This window comes from Podarcis cretensis (genome assembly GCF_951804945.1).
Source record: "Podarcis cretensis genome assembly, chromosome: 1".
In the NCBI taxonomy this organism is placed as follows: Eukaryota; Metazoa; Chordata; class Lepidosauria; order Squamata; family Lacertidae; genus Podarcis; species Podarcis cretensis.
In genome coordinates this window covers 108,286,515-108,300,860 of record NC_137170.1, presented here as the reverse complement: position 1 = coordinate 108,300,860, position 14,346 = coordinate 108,286,515, and the positions used below count along the sequence as shown (strand labels likewise).

At 48.4% G+C, this 14,346-nt stretch overlaps 1 protein-coding gene across 1 annotated transcript in view; it reads right to left on the bottom strand.

Moving 5' to 3' along the window:
- The window catches only part of GALNT5 (polypeptide N-acetylgalactosaminyltransferase 5), a 33,919-nt gene extending 21,388 nt beyond the window's left edge, over positions 1-12,531 (bottom strand). The window contains exons 1-2 of the mRNA XM_079977481.1: positions 10,531-12,531; positions 274-440 (exon numbers count right to left, since the gene is read on the bottom strand). Of these exons, the coding sequence (XP_079833607.1) occupies positions 274-440; positions 10,531-11,852 (1,489 nt within the window). The 5' untranslated portion in view covers positions 11,853-12,531. The remainder of the gene's footprint in view (positions 1-273; positions 441-10,530) is intronic.
- Positions 12,532-14,346: the final 1,815 nt, after the last annotated feature.

Here is a 14,346-nt window from a genome sequence, read left to right as displayed (position 1 = left end):
ATTTAGTGATAGTTTCACACATATTTGTTTTTTCATTGGGTTTGTGTATTTTAGTCACGGTTTATATATAATTGGACTGGTTTGAGTTTTGTTTTGTTCTTTGGGATTTTTTTGAGCAAATTTTCTAAACAAACAAACAAACAAACAAACAAACAAACGGCAACCTTAAAAACAAAACAAAACAAAAAATCCAACAGCATTTTTAAAAGAGCAAAACGGCTTGGAAAACAGGAAACTCAGTAAGCCAAAACACACTGGGAAACACCAACCAACCTTTTGTGCTGAAGTCATCCACCAGAATAACCTCTTTAATAAACTGAGGGGGGGAGCGGTTGAGGACACTGTGAACGGAGCGCAAGAGAGTGGACCACACTTCATCAACAAAGCATATGATGATGCTGGTGGTGGGAAGGTTGTTGTGGACAAGAAGATCTCTACATCTGTAGCAAACAGAAACAGGCATAAATGGCACTGAAGCAGCACACAAACATGAGTAAAAGCACATGCAAAAAAGAATGGAGGGTTGGCGTTTCTAATAACTTGCCATAAAACATTTTACCTCAAGATTGCCTCACCCTTTATATACTCGGTCGATCACTGTGCTCAGCAGAAGGGGGTCTCTTGCAGACCCTGCCTTACCAGGAAGTCCATTCCATATGATATAGAAACAGGGCCTTTAGCGTGGTTGCACCTACCTTTTGGAATCCCCTCCTCCCATTCCGTAATAGACAGCTGCTGCCTCTGCTGTCTTTTTGGAGCCTACTGACTGCCTTCCTCTTTCAACAAAGCCTTTATCACAGCCTGCATCTGCACTGGAACTATTTCCCACTGTTTTTATGTATGGAAAATGTTTGTTTTCTGCTTCTCTTATTTTACAGTTGTAACTGTTTTTTCGATTGTGTATGTTTTTTTTTTATTGTTTCAACCTGCCCTGGCAACCCATGATAGAGTCCAAATAAATGCTTGTGATGTTTTCAACCAAAAGGAACGAAAGGAACCAAGGAGCAAATTTCCATGTAGCACTATGATGCTGGTCAGCACCGACATCAGGGGTTGAGCAGGCAAGAGAGGAAGTGGTTGTACTTTCCTGTCAGGAGCTAACATCAATAAAAATAGATTATGTTAATGAGTCTCCTTTCATCACCACCATCACCATTATCACCTAGACCAGTGGTACCCAATTAGCTACCGTATTTTTCGCTCTATAAGACGCACTTTTCCCCTCCTCAAAAGTAAGGGGAAATGTGTGTGCGTCTTATGGAGCGAATGCAGGCTGCGCAGCTTTTGCTGAAGCCAGGAGAGCAAGAGGGATCGGTGTGCACCTATCCCTCTTGCTCTCCTGGCTTCAGGGATAGCCGCCCGAAGCCTCCTGAGCGCAGCGGGAGCGCTCCCACTGTGCTTAGGAGGCTTCGCATTGCTTTCGCTGAAGCCAGGAGAGCGAGAGGGATCGGTGCGCACTGATCCCTCTTGCTCTCCTGGCTTCGCTTCACTGGAGAGGCGCTGCACAGCTTTCCCTCTCTGCGCAGCGCCCCTTCAGCGAAGCGGGAGGAAAAATGAAAGGGGCTCTGCTTCTCCTGCCGCTTCGCTGAAGGGGCGCTGCGCAGAGAGGGAGTGAATATTTTTTTTCTTGTTCTCCTCCTCTAAAACTAGGTGCATCTTATGGCCGGGTGCGTCTTACAGAGCGAAAAATACGGTAAGTACTGCAGACCCCCTGTTTTTCAAAAGCCAAGCTACGTAGCCCCTAATGTTTGAAAAACTTGGTATCTCTGTAATAGCTCTTGTTATGTGAATGGTGTCAAGGACGCCCTGTGTGGGTTATGCAGACCCCCCTGGGGTCCACCGGCCACCAATTCGGAACAACTGATTTAGTCTACAGCCTGCGTTGCTGCTAGTCAGCTTCTGTGTTTAAGAGAGCTCAGAACAAGCAGGGTGGCCAACCTAGTCTTAAAAAAACCAAGACACCCAAATGATTTTTCCAGAGGAGTAACTTTTTTTTTAATAGCTTGGCAAGTGCAGTGTGCTATAATGAACTGGAAGTCAGGAGAAGTGAAAGAGCAGATGTCCTGTGGATTTTGCAGTATATGGAAGCCAGCTGTGGAGGGCGGCGTGTGTGTGAATCCCGTGGTATAAGCTAACAAACAGAAAAGGCATCCAGTGGCTATTTAAAGACAAAACCAATGCATGGCTTGCCTGCACTCCTGACATCCATCTCGCTGCCTGATTGGAACAGGCAACATGTTCATTATCCACCTGCACTGTGACAACCTATGGGCTACCAGCAAAAGCATGGTAGATAAAAAGCACGTCTAAAAAGCTGTGGAGTTGCATGTGGCAGGGTGGAGTAGCAGATACAATATCAGGACTGGGAAAATATGAGTACATATCCTCCCTTAACCATAGTTCTCACTGGCCGACTTGGGGACTTTTGGGGTAATACTTCCTCTTAAGAGTTTTTGAGGGCTGGGTGGAGAAATGCAGTGTTTGAAATTAGCCAGGCGCCAGGCGCATTTTGTGCCTGACTATTGACCACTTGCGTCCAAGTGAAGATGCCTGGGTGCCAGGATGGCTTCTGACATTACCAGCTGGAGGTGCATGCCTGGGGAGTTTTGGATCCTGGCTGTTTTCTCACACCACATCCCATAGAATTCTATCAGTTACGTTTTATCTGCACCATCAGAATGAATTTCTGGAAGCGAAACGCTTTTTCTGTGCAGCCTGAGTGGGAGCAATGAAAAACATTATACTAATTGTTGTAGCTTGCCTTCACTTACTCCAGCCCACCGCCCTGCTCACAGTAGTGCAGAATATTCTTACATTTTGAACGGTTCGTGTCACCATTAAGAAAAAAAGATGTAGGAGTCGACAAATATATATGTGGACTGTCCCTGGATAAAGTTCTCAACGCTCTTAACCTAGCTCAAGGTTGTCATCTGAACTAGCCAGATGTTTAACTGATAATCAGTCAAAGACAGCCCATCCTTAAAATAATTTAACATAAGACTTTAGAGCCTTCTTGGCCAAAAATGACAGCTAGACATTTCGTTTCTGGCAGCTGCAACCTTGGTTTTAAGGAGCCATTTGGCACCTAGCTTGTGCGTATGAGTTTCTAACACTGGAGAAATGGAATGATGTGATACACACACCTTGGAGGCGGAACAGTAAACGAACGGTAATAACAGCAATGTGCAAAACATGCAGCACAGTTTTAAACACAGAAGAGCTCTTAGACCACCTCAAACACAGTCCCTGTTCTCCCAATGGCCAACCAGATGCCCACAGGAAACTGACAAGTAGGACCTGAGCTCAGGAGCACTGTCCCCCTCTAGCAGTTTCCAGCAACTGCTTTTCAGAAAGATACTGTCTCCGATTGTGGCAGCAAAGCACAATGAACTGGACTAATCCTCTTTTAAAGCTGTCCAAGTTGGTCGCTATCACTGCCTCCTTGTGGGAGAGAGTTATCTCCAGTTTAAGTGTGTACTTTGTGAGGAAGCAATTTCTTCCTGGAAGGTTCAAAATGGAACCTCTGTTAGGCCTAGGTACAATGGGCCAAGGGAAATGTAGTTCCCATAGCTCCTCACATGCCCAGGAGCCATGGGAACTATAAACCTATGTTCCCTTGAGTCTAGGATGTCAGCACTAGGGGACTGAAGGGAGCCCTTCTTTTGAATCTCCCCATTGCTGTCACAACCACTACGAGGATAGGAAATGAGAGGAGCAACTGGCAGCATTGCGAACTGGGCTGGACCTGGACTTTGGTTGGCTATGCAGGGAGGGTGAAAAACCACACACAAAAAACAAATTTCAGAGTCTCATCTAATTACTGTAGTTAAACTAACACTGGGGGCTCCTTAGAACAGAATGCAATCTCAATACAGTACAGTGGTACCTCTGGTTGCGAACGGGATCCGTTCTGGAGGCCCGTTCGCAACCTGAGAAGAACGCAACCCGCATCTGTGCGTCTGCAGGTCATGATTCGTCGCTTCTGCGCATGCGGTCATTTTGCGCGTCTGTGCATGCGGCGAAACCCGGAAGTAACCCTTTAAGGTACTTCCGGGTCACCGTGGGATGCAACCTGAAAACGCGCAACCTGAAGCAAACGTAACATGAGGTATGACTGTATTCCGAAGTGATTTTCAGTTTGGAAACAGATACAAACAATCCTAGTTTTATTCCGGAAGAGGTGGAAAATAGATTTCTAGTGCACTCTAGTGGCTGCAGGCCGGATGTGTGAAATCCTATAAGAAATTACAGTAGTTTCTCCATGCTTCATAGAAGTAGGAATGTGAGAAGATATAAAACACTGAAATGTTAAGACTCCAGCAATAAGGAAAAACAGCTAAAATGCCTATTTAGCACCAACGATACTTCCTTAGCCGGTGTGTAGCCATTCGTCCTTGTTAATCATGATTAAATAAATACACTGTGGAACACTGTGGCCCAAGCAGGCTGCCGAGACGGCGAGCCGCAGGGCCAGTTAAGTTAAAGCCTTGAAGTGGGCCAATTATTTTACTGGCAAAAAGGGTACTTTAAATGGAAAATGTAAAAAATGCAAAACAGAACATTGCAACTGCTTCTGAAGCCATTCCCCAGGCACCCTTGTCATGTAAGGTTACATGGGTGGTGACAGGAGAGGGTCTTCTCAGCTGTTGCATCCCAGCTAGGAAACCTTCTCCCTGGGGATGCTTCCTGGCAGCCCAATTCAATGCAAGGACTTTGACCAACGCATCCCCTTCTCCTCCTCCTCCCTCTGTGTTTACTACAACTGGTTTTCGTTATTTCTGTTGTGTTTGTAGTCACTTTGAGACATTTCTAAGAGCAAAGCGACTAACTAGCAACCACAATAATATCTGCAAAACTTTTGCTGCTGTTGTTGTTAGCTTGTCAAAATAAAAGCCTCTCCTTTCGCTCTACCTAAGCTGGCAAACGCTGATGTCTGCAAAGCAACAAGGTCTGAATGTAGCCCACTAGGCCTATATATCAAGAAGGAACAGAACAAAATCTGCAGATCTGAGGGGGCGATAAAAATTTCTCCCATTTCAATGAATTTGTCATTTCATTTCATGGCAGTAAAAAGGAGGAGGAGGCAAAGGGCTGGGTCAGGTCTGAGTCTTTCCTGCTTGAACAAAAGGCTGAGGGAAAAGCATTTCTCTCCATTCCTATTTGCAATTCATTGGTGGGCTTGATGTGGCGCCTTAAAGGGGGGCCTTCGCTCCCTAAGCTCCAATATCTTCAAGGGGATCTTGAGGAGGCCACAACATCCTACCAAAGAACTTCTCACAGAGTCAATTCTCTCGATTGTTCCTTGAGAATGTTTTATGTGGTTGTTGTTCCCCCATATCCGTATCTTTGCCTCCCTTGCCTCTGGGACGTTTTGTTTGGGGAGACGGCTGGAATTTCCAAGCAGCCCTCACAGCAAGGGAAGTTAGAAAGAGAGAGAGAGAGAGAGAGAGAGAGAGAGAGAGAGAGAGAGAGAGAAAGAGAGATGGTGGAAAAGACGCTGGAGAGCCACAGCCGTCAGAGTAGAGAATCTTGGCTTGATGAACAAATGGCCTGACCTGGTATAAGGCAGGTACATTCACTGCTGGTGCTATGAGGTAGGCGCATGGAAGGTGAACCTGTAATATATGGTGCAAGCATCCCCTCCACTTACATGGGGGTTACGTCATGGGCCCTCATGCACATAAGTGTAATTGCATAAAGTGAGAGAGCACCCTCTAAAAAGCCTCTAAATCCCTATTCCCCCCTGCTCTCCAGGTCTCTCTCTAATCCAGACCAAAATAACTAGAGTTGAAGCTCTGGAGGCTGGAGGATATGCAGGAAAGTGTCTGTGGCGGCTGCTCCGCTACCCTGCGTATCAGCTGAGCAGCCTAAACAAAGCCTAACTGTGTTATACAGTGGTACCTCGGGTTAAGTACTTAATTCGTTCCGGAGGTCCGTACTTAACCTGAAACCGTTCTTAACCTGAAGCACCACTTTAGCTAATGGGGCCTCCTGCTGCTGCTATGCCGCCGGAGCACAATTTCTGTTCTAATCCTGAAGCAAAGTTCTTAACCTGAAGCACTATTTCTGGGTTAGCGGAGTCTGTAACCTGAAGCGTATGTAACCTGAAGTGTATGTAACCCGAGATACACCACTGTACCAGGATTGTCCCTGCAGTAGAGGAGAGGTGGGGTACCTACACTCCCGGGACAATTTCACCTGAGTGGCAAGGAAGAAGGGGAAAATGTGGGTGGAGGAAGGGGTAGCAGAACGAGACGGAGAAAAATACAAATAGAAAAGGAGGTGGGAGGGAGAGGGGAGAGGGGAGAGGGGAGAGGGGAGAGGGGAAGAAAGAAAGAAAGAAAGAAAGAAAGAAAGAAAGAAAGAAAGCCATAACAACTTTGGATTTGGCCCTGGCCCCCCACAAACAAATTGTTCCTGAGGCAATGTAGCCCTTGGCAAAATTCACACCATACATTTAAAACTTATTTCTCCCTCAAAGAACGCTGGGAACTGTAGTTTATTAAGGGTGCTGGGAATAATAGCTGTCTCTGTATGTGCGAGGGGGTAAACTACAGTTCCCACGATTCCTGGGGGTGGGAGACAATATGTGCTTTAAATGTATGGTGTGTACACAGACCTCGACAGTAAAAGCATTACCTCAAGCCGTGCACTAGGATAAAACAAACTCCCAGGGCATTTTAAATAATTTAAACGTGACTAAAATAAGAAGAAGTAGAAGAAGAAGAAGAAGAAGAGAGTGTGTTGTTGTTGTTGTTGTTGTTTTAAAAAAACCAACAACATCCACCACCCTAGGCAGATTTTAGAGGAAATACTTGTTTGCCAAAGCAAATTTTTCAGCATGTTCACAGTGGAGAAACTTGTTCAGCGCCAACAATACACTCGCACAACTTCCTTGTCGACATACGCAGAGCAAACAAGTTGCTTTGCTGATGTGAACGATGAAAGTTAAGGGTGCCCTGTGTCAGTGGCTGACTGTTTGCTTGTTTGGAGTCTGCGACCGGCCTATCCCAGCCGATACACCCTGACACACTTTGGCAATTGATTTCCCTCATGGGCAGGAATGTTCCTTCTCCAAAGCTAATAAGCTAAGAAAAAAAAAAAAAAAAAGGAAATCCTTGTGCTCCGTATTCAAGGCTGCAAAAAGAAACAGTCTCCTCCCCCCCCCTTGAGTGAACGAGTGCGTCACTAACTGTTCTTCTAACTTTGCAGTAACAGTGCAGGCTACCTAATCTGATGGACAACTTTCCAGTTTTCTGTGTGTACTCCGATGCCTGAATTAACACTCCCACAGCTGGGTTGGACATCTTGACCGAGAAAACTGCAGGCTCATTTCCATAGACACCACTTCTACTTTGGACTCTGACACAGCGCCCGGAATGCACATGCCCTGCAGATTTATGCTGTTGTGGGACTTTCAATTAAGAAAGAATAGGATAGTGGAACAGCTTACTCCAGTGGCTCAGGCCACAATCCAATGGCCACTTAATGAGGTATTACTCAGGGCCGGGCTGGGCCGGACCAGGACATTTTGCTGCCTGAGGCAAAGGGTGAGATGGTGTTCACTCCCGCACAATTCTATATCGAGAAGCTGACAAGACTGGCCATCAAACCTCACTTCAGCTCTAAAAATGTGAGTCCTCCTATACACCTGAGGGCAGCTGGCTAGCTTAGGGAGCGGCACAGAGCAGGCCATGTCCTGCTCTGCCCTCCCAGCTTCTACCGCCTGAGGCTGCCGCCTCACTCTGCCTAATGGTAGGACTGGCAACAGCAGGCACATCTATTCACTGAAAATGTTTTACAAGCCACTTTATCTTATCAAAAGGCAATGTAATCAGTGCTAATGAAGCATGACAGATAAAGGGCAAGGAACTAGATCCGGTCAGCTGCCCGGATCCTTCTGTCCCCACCCGCCACGTTTCACGTTGGCGGCCCCTCACCTGTAAAGCCATCTGGCATCAAAATGATTTTGCCCACGGGGTTTAAAATTAAAATTGGAGGGGACTATGCCTCTCACGAAACTTTGTAGTGCTAACAATCCGCTGATCTTCGGAGCTTGCACAGAGCCCATACGCAGCGTGGTGCAAGCACCAACCATCAGCCGATTGTCAGGTGTTCAAAATCAGCCGATTGTCAGTTGTTTGAGCATGATATTCTTAATCTCAGGGTTGTGAGTTTGAGCCCTGTGTTGGTCAAAAGATTCCTGCACTGCAGAGGGTTGGGCTAAATGACCCTTGTGGTTTCTTTCAACTATACAATTCTATGAAGGGTAGGGCAGATGGGTGACTTGGTTGAGGAAGCTGAGGGGGTGTTCATTAGGCCTGCAGGCTGGAGGTTCCTCAATGCTGCAATTGGCCAACAATTAGATTAGGGAGCAGGTCCTATTGGAATAAGTATGACTGGCTTCTGAGCAAAACTTCTTCCGATTGTGCTGCTTGAATTCAGTGTAAGGGATCAGTGAAGCTCAAGCATCTTCCCATTATTTCTCCCAGCCCTCATACACTTGAGTAGCGGCTGAGCCACGTCCCAATGTTTGGGTTCCTCCACATCGCCCTTCAAAAGCGTTGACTTTGTCTCCTCTTACAGCAATGCGCTGGATTTGCCTGGGAGAATTCCCCCACTTAACTCTTGAGAGTTTATAATAATGGCTCTCAGGCTGAACTACTGCGCAAACAGAAAATATTAGAACAATCCACAGCCGCTCTGGAAAATATACCTGCCCCCCCATCTCACTCTATACTGAGTGCCGCAATCAAGAAATACAGAGAATCAGCTTGCTCCCAGCATCAAATCCAGCAAGGAAAGTTGCCTCTTGAAGTGCTTCCTTGCCATCAGAGGAGCTTAACAGATATTCTATATATTGCCAACACATGTCAGAATGATCCACAGTGGAAAAAACCTCATCTTCCAGGATGGAGTCCCAGTGTGATCAATGGTTAGAGTGATGGACCCTTTGGACCTCCAGATGGCATGGACTACAACTCCCATCATCCCTGACCACTGGACACACTGGCTGGGGGTGATGGGAGTTGTAGTCCAACAGCTGCTCACGTGCAGAGGCTCCAAGGAAACCTGACTGAGCCCCTAACATGTACATAGCTGTTTGCATGTTGGGGCTTTTTTTGCAACACACACTTGGTAGGAGGAGACATGATGTTGGGGGTGGAGCTAAAAAAGCAATCCCACTCTGAATTAAACACTCCATTGCCCTGCACATTTTTTTTGTTAATTTTCTTGGGTTACACAGAACACCTCAACAGACCCAAGATCATCCTGTTCCAGGCATTTCTTAAATTCTACTGCCACCTAGTGCCCAGGTTAGGTTAGCACTCAACCAAACCGGAACCTGTTATCCATATACAGTGGTACCTCAGGTTAAGAACTTAATTTGTTCCGGAGGTCTGTTCTTAATCTGAATCTGTTCTTAACCTGAAGCACCACTTTAGCTAACGGGGCCTCCCACTGCCGCTGCGCGATTTCTGTTCTCATCCTGAAGCAAAATTCTTAACCTGAGGTACTATTTCTGGGTTAGCGGAGTCTGTAACCTGAAGCGTTTGTAACCTGAAGTGTCTGTAACCCGAGGTACCACTGTATACAGTATAGGAAGAACCTATCACCGGACAGTTTATTAATCAAGCCACCACTACAGAGAACAGCTACAATGCCATGAACTATGAAGCCAGGCAATATAGTAATGAAACACTTCATCCTATATACATCCTATAGGTACAGTGATTACCTATCAACAACGTGGTCCTGATTTGGAGAGCTAGTGTGAACCAGAAAACAGGGTTCATTGAGAACCTTAAAAAACTTTAGCTCGATTCTCAGCTTAGCTGCAGGAAAAAGGTAGCATTATTCAGGGACACAGAGATTTCTTTACTATATTATTATCATTTTTGCATGCTAACGTGTGTAAGGCTGGATGTTAAAATTTAAGAAACTGTTATTATAAACACACATATTAAATTAAGGTGTTAATTTGGATTAATTAAGACTATATAGGATGCTTGTTTCCAGTTGATACTTTAAGTTAAAGTGGGAGCAAGTCTTAAAACTGTGTACAATGGTACTTGGTTGTCGAACTTAATCCGTTCCGTGAGTCCGTTTGACCCCCAGAACTGTTCCAAAACCAAGGTGCAGCTTCTGATTGGCTGCAGAAGCTTCCTGTACTCAATCGGAAGCTGCATCGGACGTACAGCTTCCAAAAAACGTTCGCAAACTGGAACGCTTACTTCCAGGTTTGTGGCGTTCAGGAGCCGATGTGTTTGGGAGCCAAGCCGTCCGACAGCCAAGGTACCACTGTACAAAGTTAGTACTTGCATGCAGTATATGAAAAGCACTGTTGTGGCTTCCCATAAAATGAATGGGGATGGGTTTCTTTTTACACTAAATGTTAATGTTTCCATTGCTGCTCAAGATTTATTGGCAACTAACGCGAAGCAACTGGCATAAAATCCATTTGATCTCTGGGCAATTCGTGCCAGCCCAAGTCCAGACTTGTGCAAGGCAAGAAATCGGGTCTCTTACCCAGCGGGCCTTGTGTCCTCGATGGCTCGGTCTAGTGGGATGAGGTCACTTAGGAAGACATTGAAGTTCCCCTCCTTCCACCTCCTTTTTGCCTCCTCTTCCTTCTCGCCTGGGACCACCGCCGGGCGCCCATATTGACCCAGCGCTTTGGGGTCCCTTGGGGCCAAGGTCCTATCAATGGTGAACACTTTGTGCAGCTTGGCCCTTTCTGTGAAATGGGTCCCATTGGTTTGCCTTGATTGGTCCTGATGGGCTGAACGGGCCCCATCGGCCTTCCCTAGCTCGGCCTTTCCAACTGGAATAACTTTTAGGGTCGCCGCCGCTCCCTTAACAGCGACCTCCTGGGTCGCCCCCGCCGCTCTCGGGCCCTCTTGGATTTGGCCCGCAGTCACTCGCGCCTTTTCCCCGACGGCTCCACGTCCTCCGCCTTCGGGAGCCTGCGCGGCCGCGGAGACCACCCGCGCTCCCTCCTTGCTTATAAGCACCACTTGGTTAGGCAGGACGACTTTTGCACCGGCAATTCTGGCCGCCTCCTCTTCGGACAGCTTTCCTGGACGTGGCGCACCCGGAGACTTCAGCGCTGCTTCCGAAGCGGCAGGCAAATCCAGGCCCCCGGGCCGTTTTGCAGGGACATTTGGCCCGCTCAGTAGCCCGGGGCCGTCCCGAGGTCCCTCAGATTTGCTTCCGTTGGTGGGCAATCCAGCCAAGGCGCCTTTCTCCCCTAATCCACCTTCGGGTATAAAAACCGCCTCCTCTCTCCTCCTGGACCCCGTGCTTAACGGCCCGGGCCCTTTGGCGGCGACTTTGCTTCCGACGGCAGGCGCGTCGAGCGCCCGCCCCGGCGACCCGCTGGCCAGAGGCGGCTTTGTGGGCGGCGGGCGAGGGGAGCCGGCCTTCGCGCTCGATTTCTTCTCCGCGGGGGCGGACGGAGCGTGGTTCCGGACGTCGACGGCGGCCGTCCAGTGCAGGCTGGGAGCTGCTGCTGCCGCCGCCGCCGCTTGGGGGGTTGCGCGCCTCCATTGCGCGCCCGGCTTCCCCCTCTTCTTGCTCGGGCCGCCGCGTCCCTTCTCCTCGAGGCCCCTTGGCAGCGCCCCTGGCGGCGCCCGCAGCTCCTCTCCTCGTCGGGCGCCGTCGAGGCTCTTCTCCCGCCAGCCGCGCAGCCTCTCCCGCCGCACCATCTCCTCCTTGAGGACGCGGGTGTTGATCTCGCCGAAGGAGAGGCGCAGCGCTGCCATGTCGAAGAGCAGCCACACCACCGAGGCGGCGAAGATGAAGGCCAAGGCTCGCCCGCTGCCTCGGAAAAGCTTCCGGAGCTTGTTCATCTCGGCAGAGAGAAAAGTTCTCCTCGGGTCGCTCCGGGCACAGCCGGAGGCGCCTCCTGGGGCCCTCCTTCCCCGCTCGGGAGGCTTCCTAGGCCTGCTGCTCTAGCCGAGGCTGCCGCTCCCGGCTGCCCGCCCTGGGCATCTCGAGCTAGGGGGAGCCTCCGCCGCCGCCGCCGCCTGTTGCTCCCTGCCTGCGTGGCATCGTCTCCGGGGCTCGGCGCGCGCCTCGCAGCCACGCGGCATGGCCCGAGCGCCCCCGGGGCCACTGGCTTGTTGGTCTGCCCGCCCGCCCGCCTCGCCTCTTCGCCCGGACCCTTCCTTCAGGCTAGGCGCACGCTGCCCTGCCGGGGCTGGGAAGGAACCTTGCAGGCGGCTGCAGCAGATCAGCTGCTGGAGCAATTGCTCCCTTTCTCTCTTCCCGCCTCCCCCACCCCCTCTCCGCTCTCATTCCTCCTCTGTAACCCAACACCTTCCCGGAGCAGCAAACAACCTCCAGCTTTGCAAAGTTCCTGAGAGAGTGCCGCGTGGCTCCTTGGCTGCCGCCACCTCCCGACCTCGAGCCGGTTGCGCCTTTGCAAACACTGGCAGCGAAGATCCGCTTTGTGCTTTGAAGCTGGCGATTCCTTGTCACGGGGAAAATTCTCCCTTTCTGATTATTAGTATCGTGATTATTTATTAAATTTGTATTCTTTCCCTTCACCCGAAGATCCCAAGGCGGTTCGCCACAGAAAAATGCAAAATGAAAATACCAAATACAATACATCATAAAACTAAAACAAACCAAGCCTTGCTTCCTCAAGAAAAGGGGTCATTTTTGGGACACTATGATAGCTCTTTGAAAAAACAGAGTTACATGCAGTTCTGGGGTACAGTAAGGATTTCTTTTCTCCATTTATTCATTTTCAAGATAGGACGTTGCTGTGTCCATTCGCAGCCAGCTCTGCCAGCAATGGAACAAATGGTGTCCCTTGAGAAATAATTTGCTTCTGAGCATGTTAAAAAATCACCTCGCTCCCCACTGCTGAGAAATCTCAGCCGGTTGCCTGGAAGAGGGTCTTAAGATATACACACCACCCTTCAAAGATGTTTTGCATAAGGCAGGGCTGAATACATAACTTGTTTTCAACCAAGCAGCTACTGTACATTCCCTCAAGAGGAAACTTGCGAGGTCTGTGTTCCAGGGCTGCGTGGGGCCAGGTGCAGCAGTGGGTGGAGTCAGAGTCAAAAAGTGGGTGGAGCAACAGGTGTGACTCAAGCTTTGTACAGTAGGCTACATTCCACCCACGCAAAAGTCAAAGGTGGAATACACCTCCCCCACACACTATTTCTCTATCTTGTTCTATCCGGGCAAGAAAGAGGCACTATCACAATTCAAGGATGCTTTCCACCACTCAGGCAAAAGCACTTGAGAGTGTGGAGCAGGGTCTCTGAGGGCTGTGGTCCAGGAAAAGTCCTGATAGGCCTGGAAGTTTAATACATGCATTAAACTCCTGGGCCTAAGAGTATGTTCACATTAGTGGCTTGGAACACAGAGAAACATCTGCATGTACAAAATTGTTGGCATCAGGGGGTGAGGATGTCTTTACCCAACGCACATGACTTTTTCAGTTTCCCAGGCCCTGCAACTGCCCTAGAACTCCTATTCATTTGCATGCTCATCTGCACAGGCACAATGGCTCTCAGGCTATGTTCCCACTATCGCTTACTGCGCATCCAGTTTTCTAGTTGGACTGAAACTGGTTTGAGGCGGGGACACACATCAAACAGCAGTATGTGTTGTTGGAGTTTATATATCACGCTACAGGACAGTTTACAACAAAGTAACACAACAGGTGACATAATGTGCATATATAACATATATATATTATGTAGATACCTAATATAGGTATCTACTAAATAATACGTGTTTAGTGGCAAGTATTAAAATGAAGTTAAAATATATATATTAAAAAAACCAGCAACATACAGAAACAGTGCTAAGTGCAAATATCATCTCTGTGCAAAGTAAAAATAAAAATTGAGTAACACAGTTTTCTGCCCCTTCATGAAAACCAAAATCTGCCTGAGGCAGTTGCCTCACTCTGTCTATTGATAGAAGTGGCCTTGCGAGCACCGGGCCCAGGATGCAACATGCTCCAAATTGAGGTTTTCACACTGAGGCTCCAAAAGCGCCCACACCCTACCACAGGGCTGCAGCCTCTGATAGCAACAAATCACAGTGAGCGGCCAGCCCAAATAAAACAGGATGTTTTGAGCCGATTCCTATCTGCCAAATGAATGAATTATTCACAGTGAATGAAGGGGAATACTCTCACTGTGAATCTGGTGCTTGCATATTATGAATCATGAAACATTTCACAGCTGGAAATGGCATGGTCAAACAGCTCCACCACAAACTTTGCCGTCTGGTTTTCCTGCTCAGCAAATACAAATGTGCAGGGTTTGTTTGAACAGACTTGCTCAACATGGGGCAGCAGCCTTTATGGGTATGAAC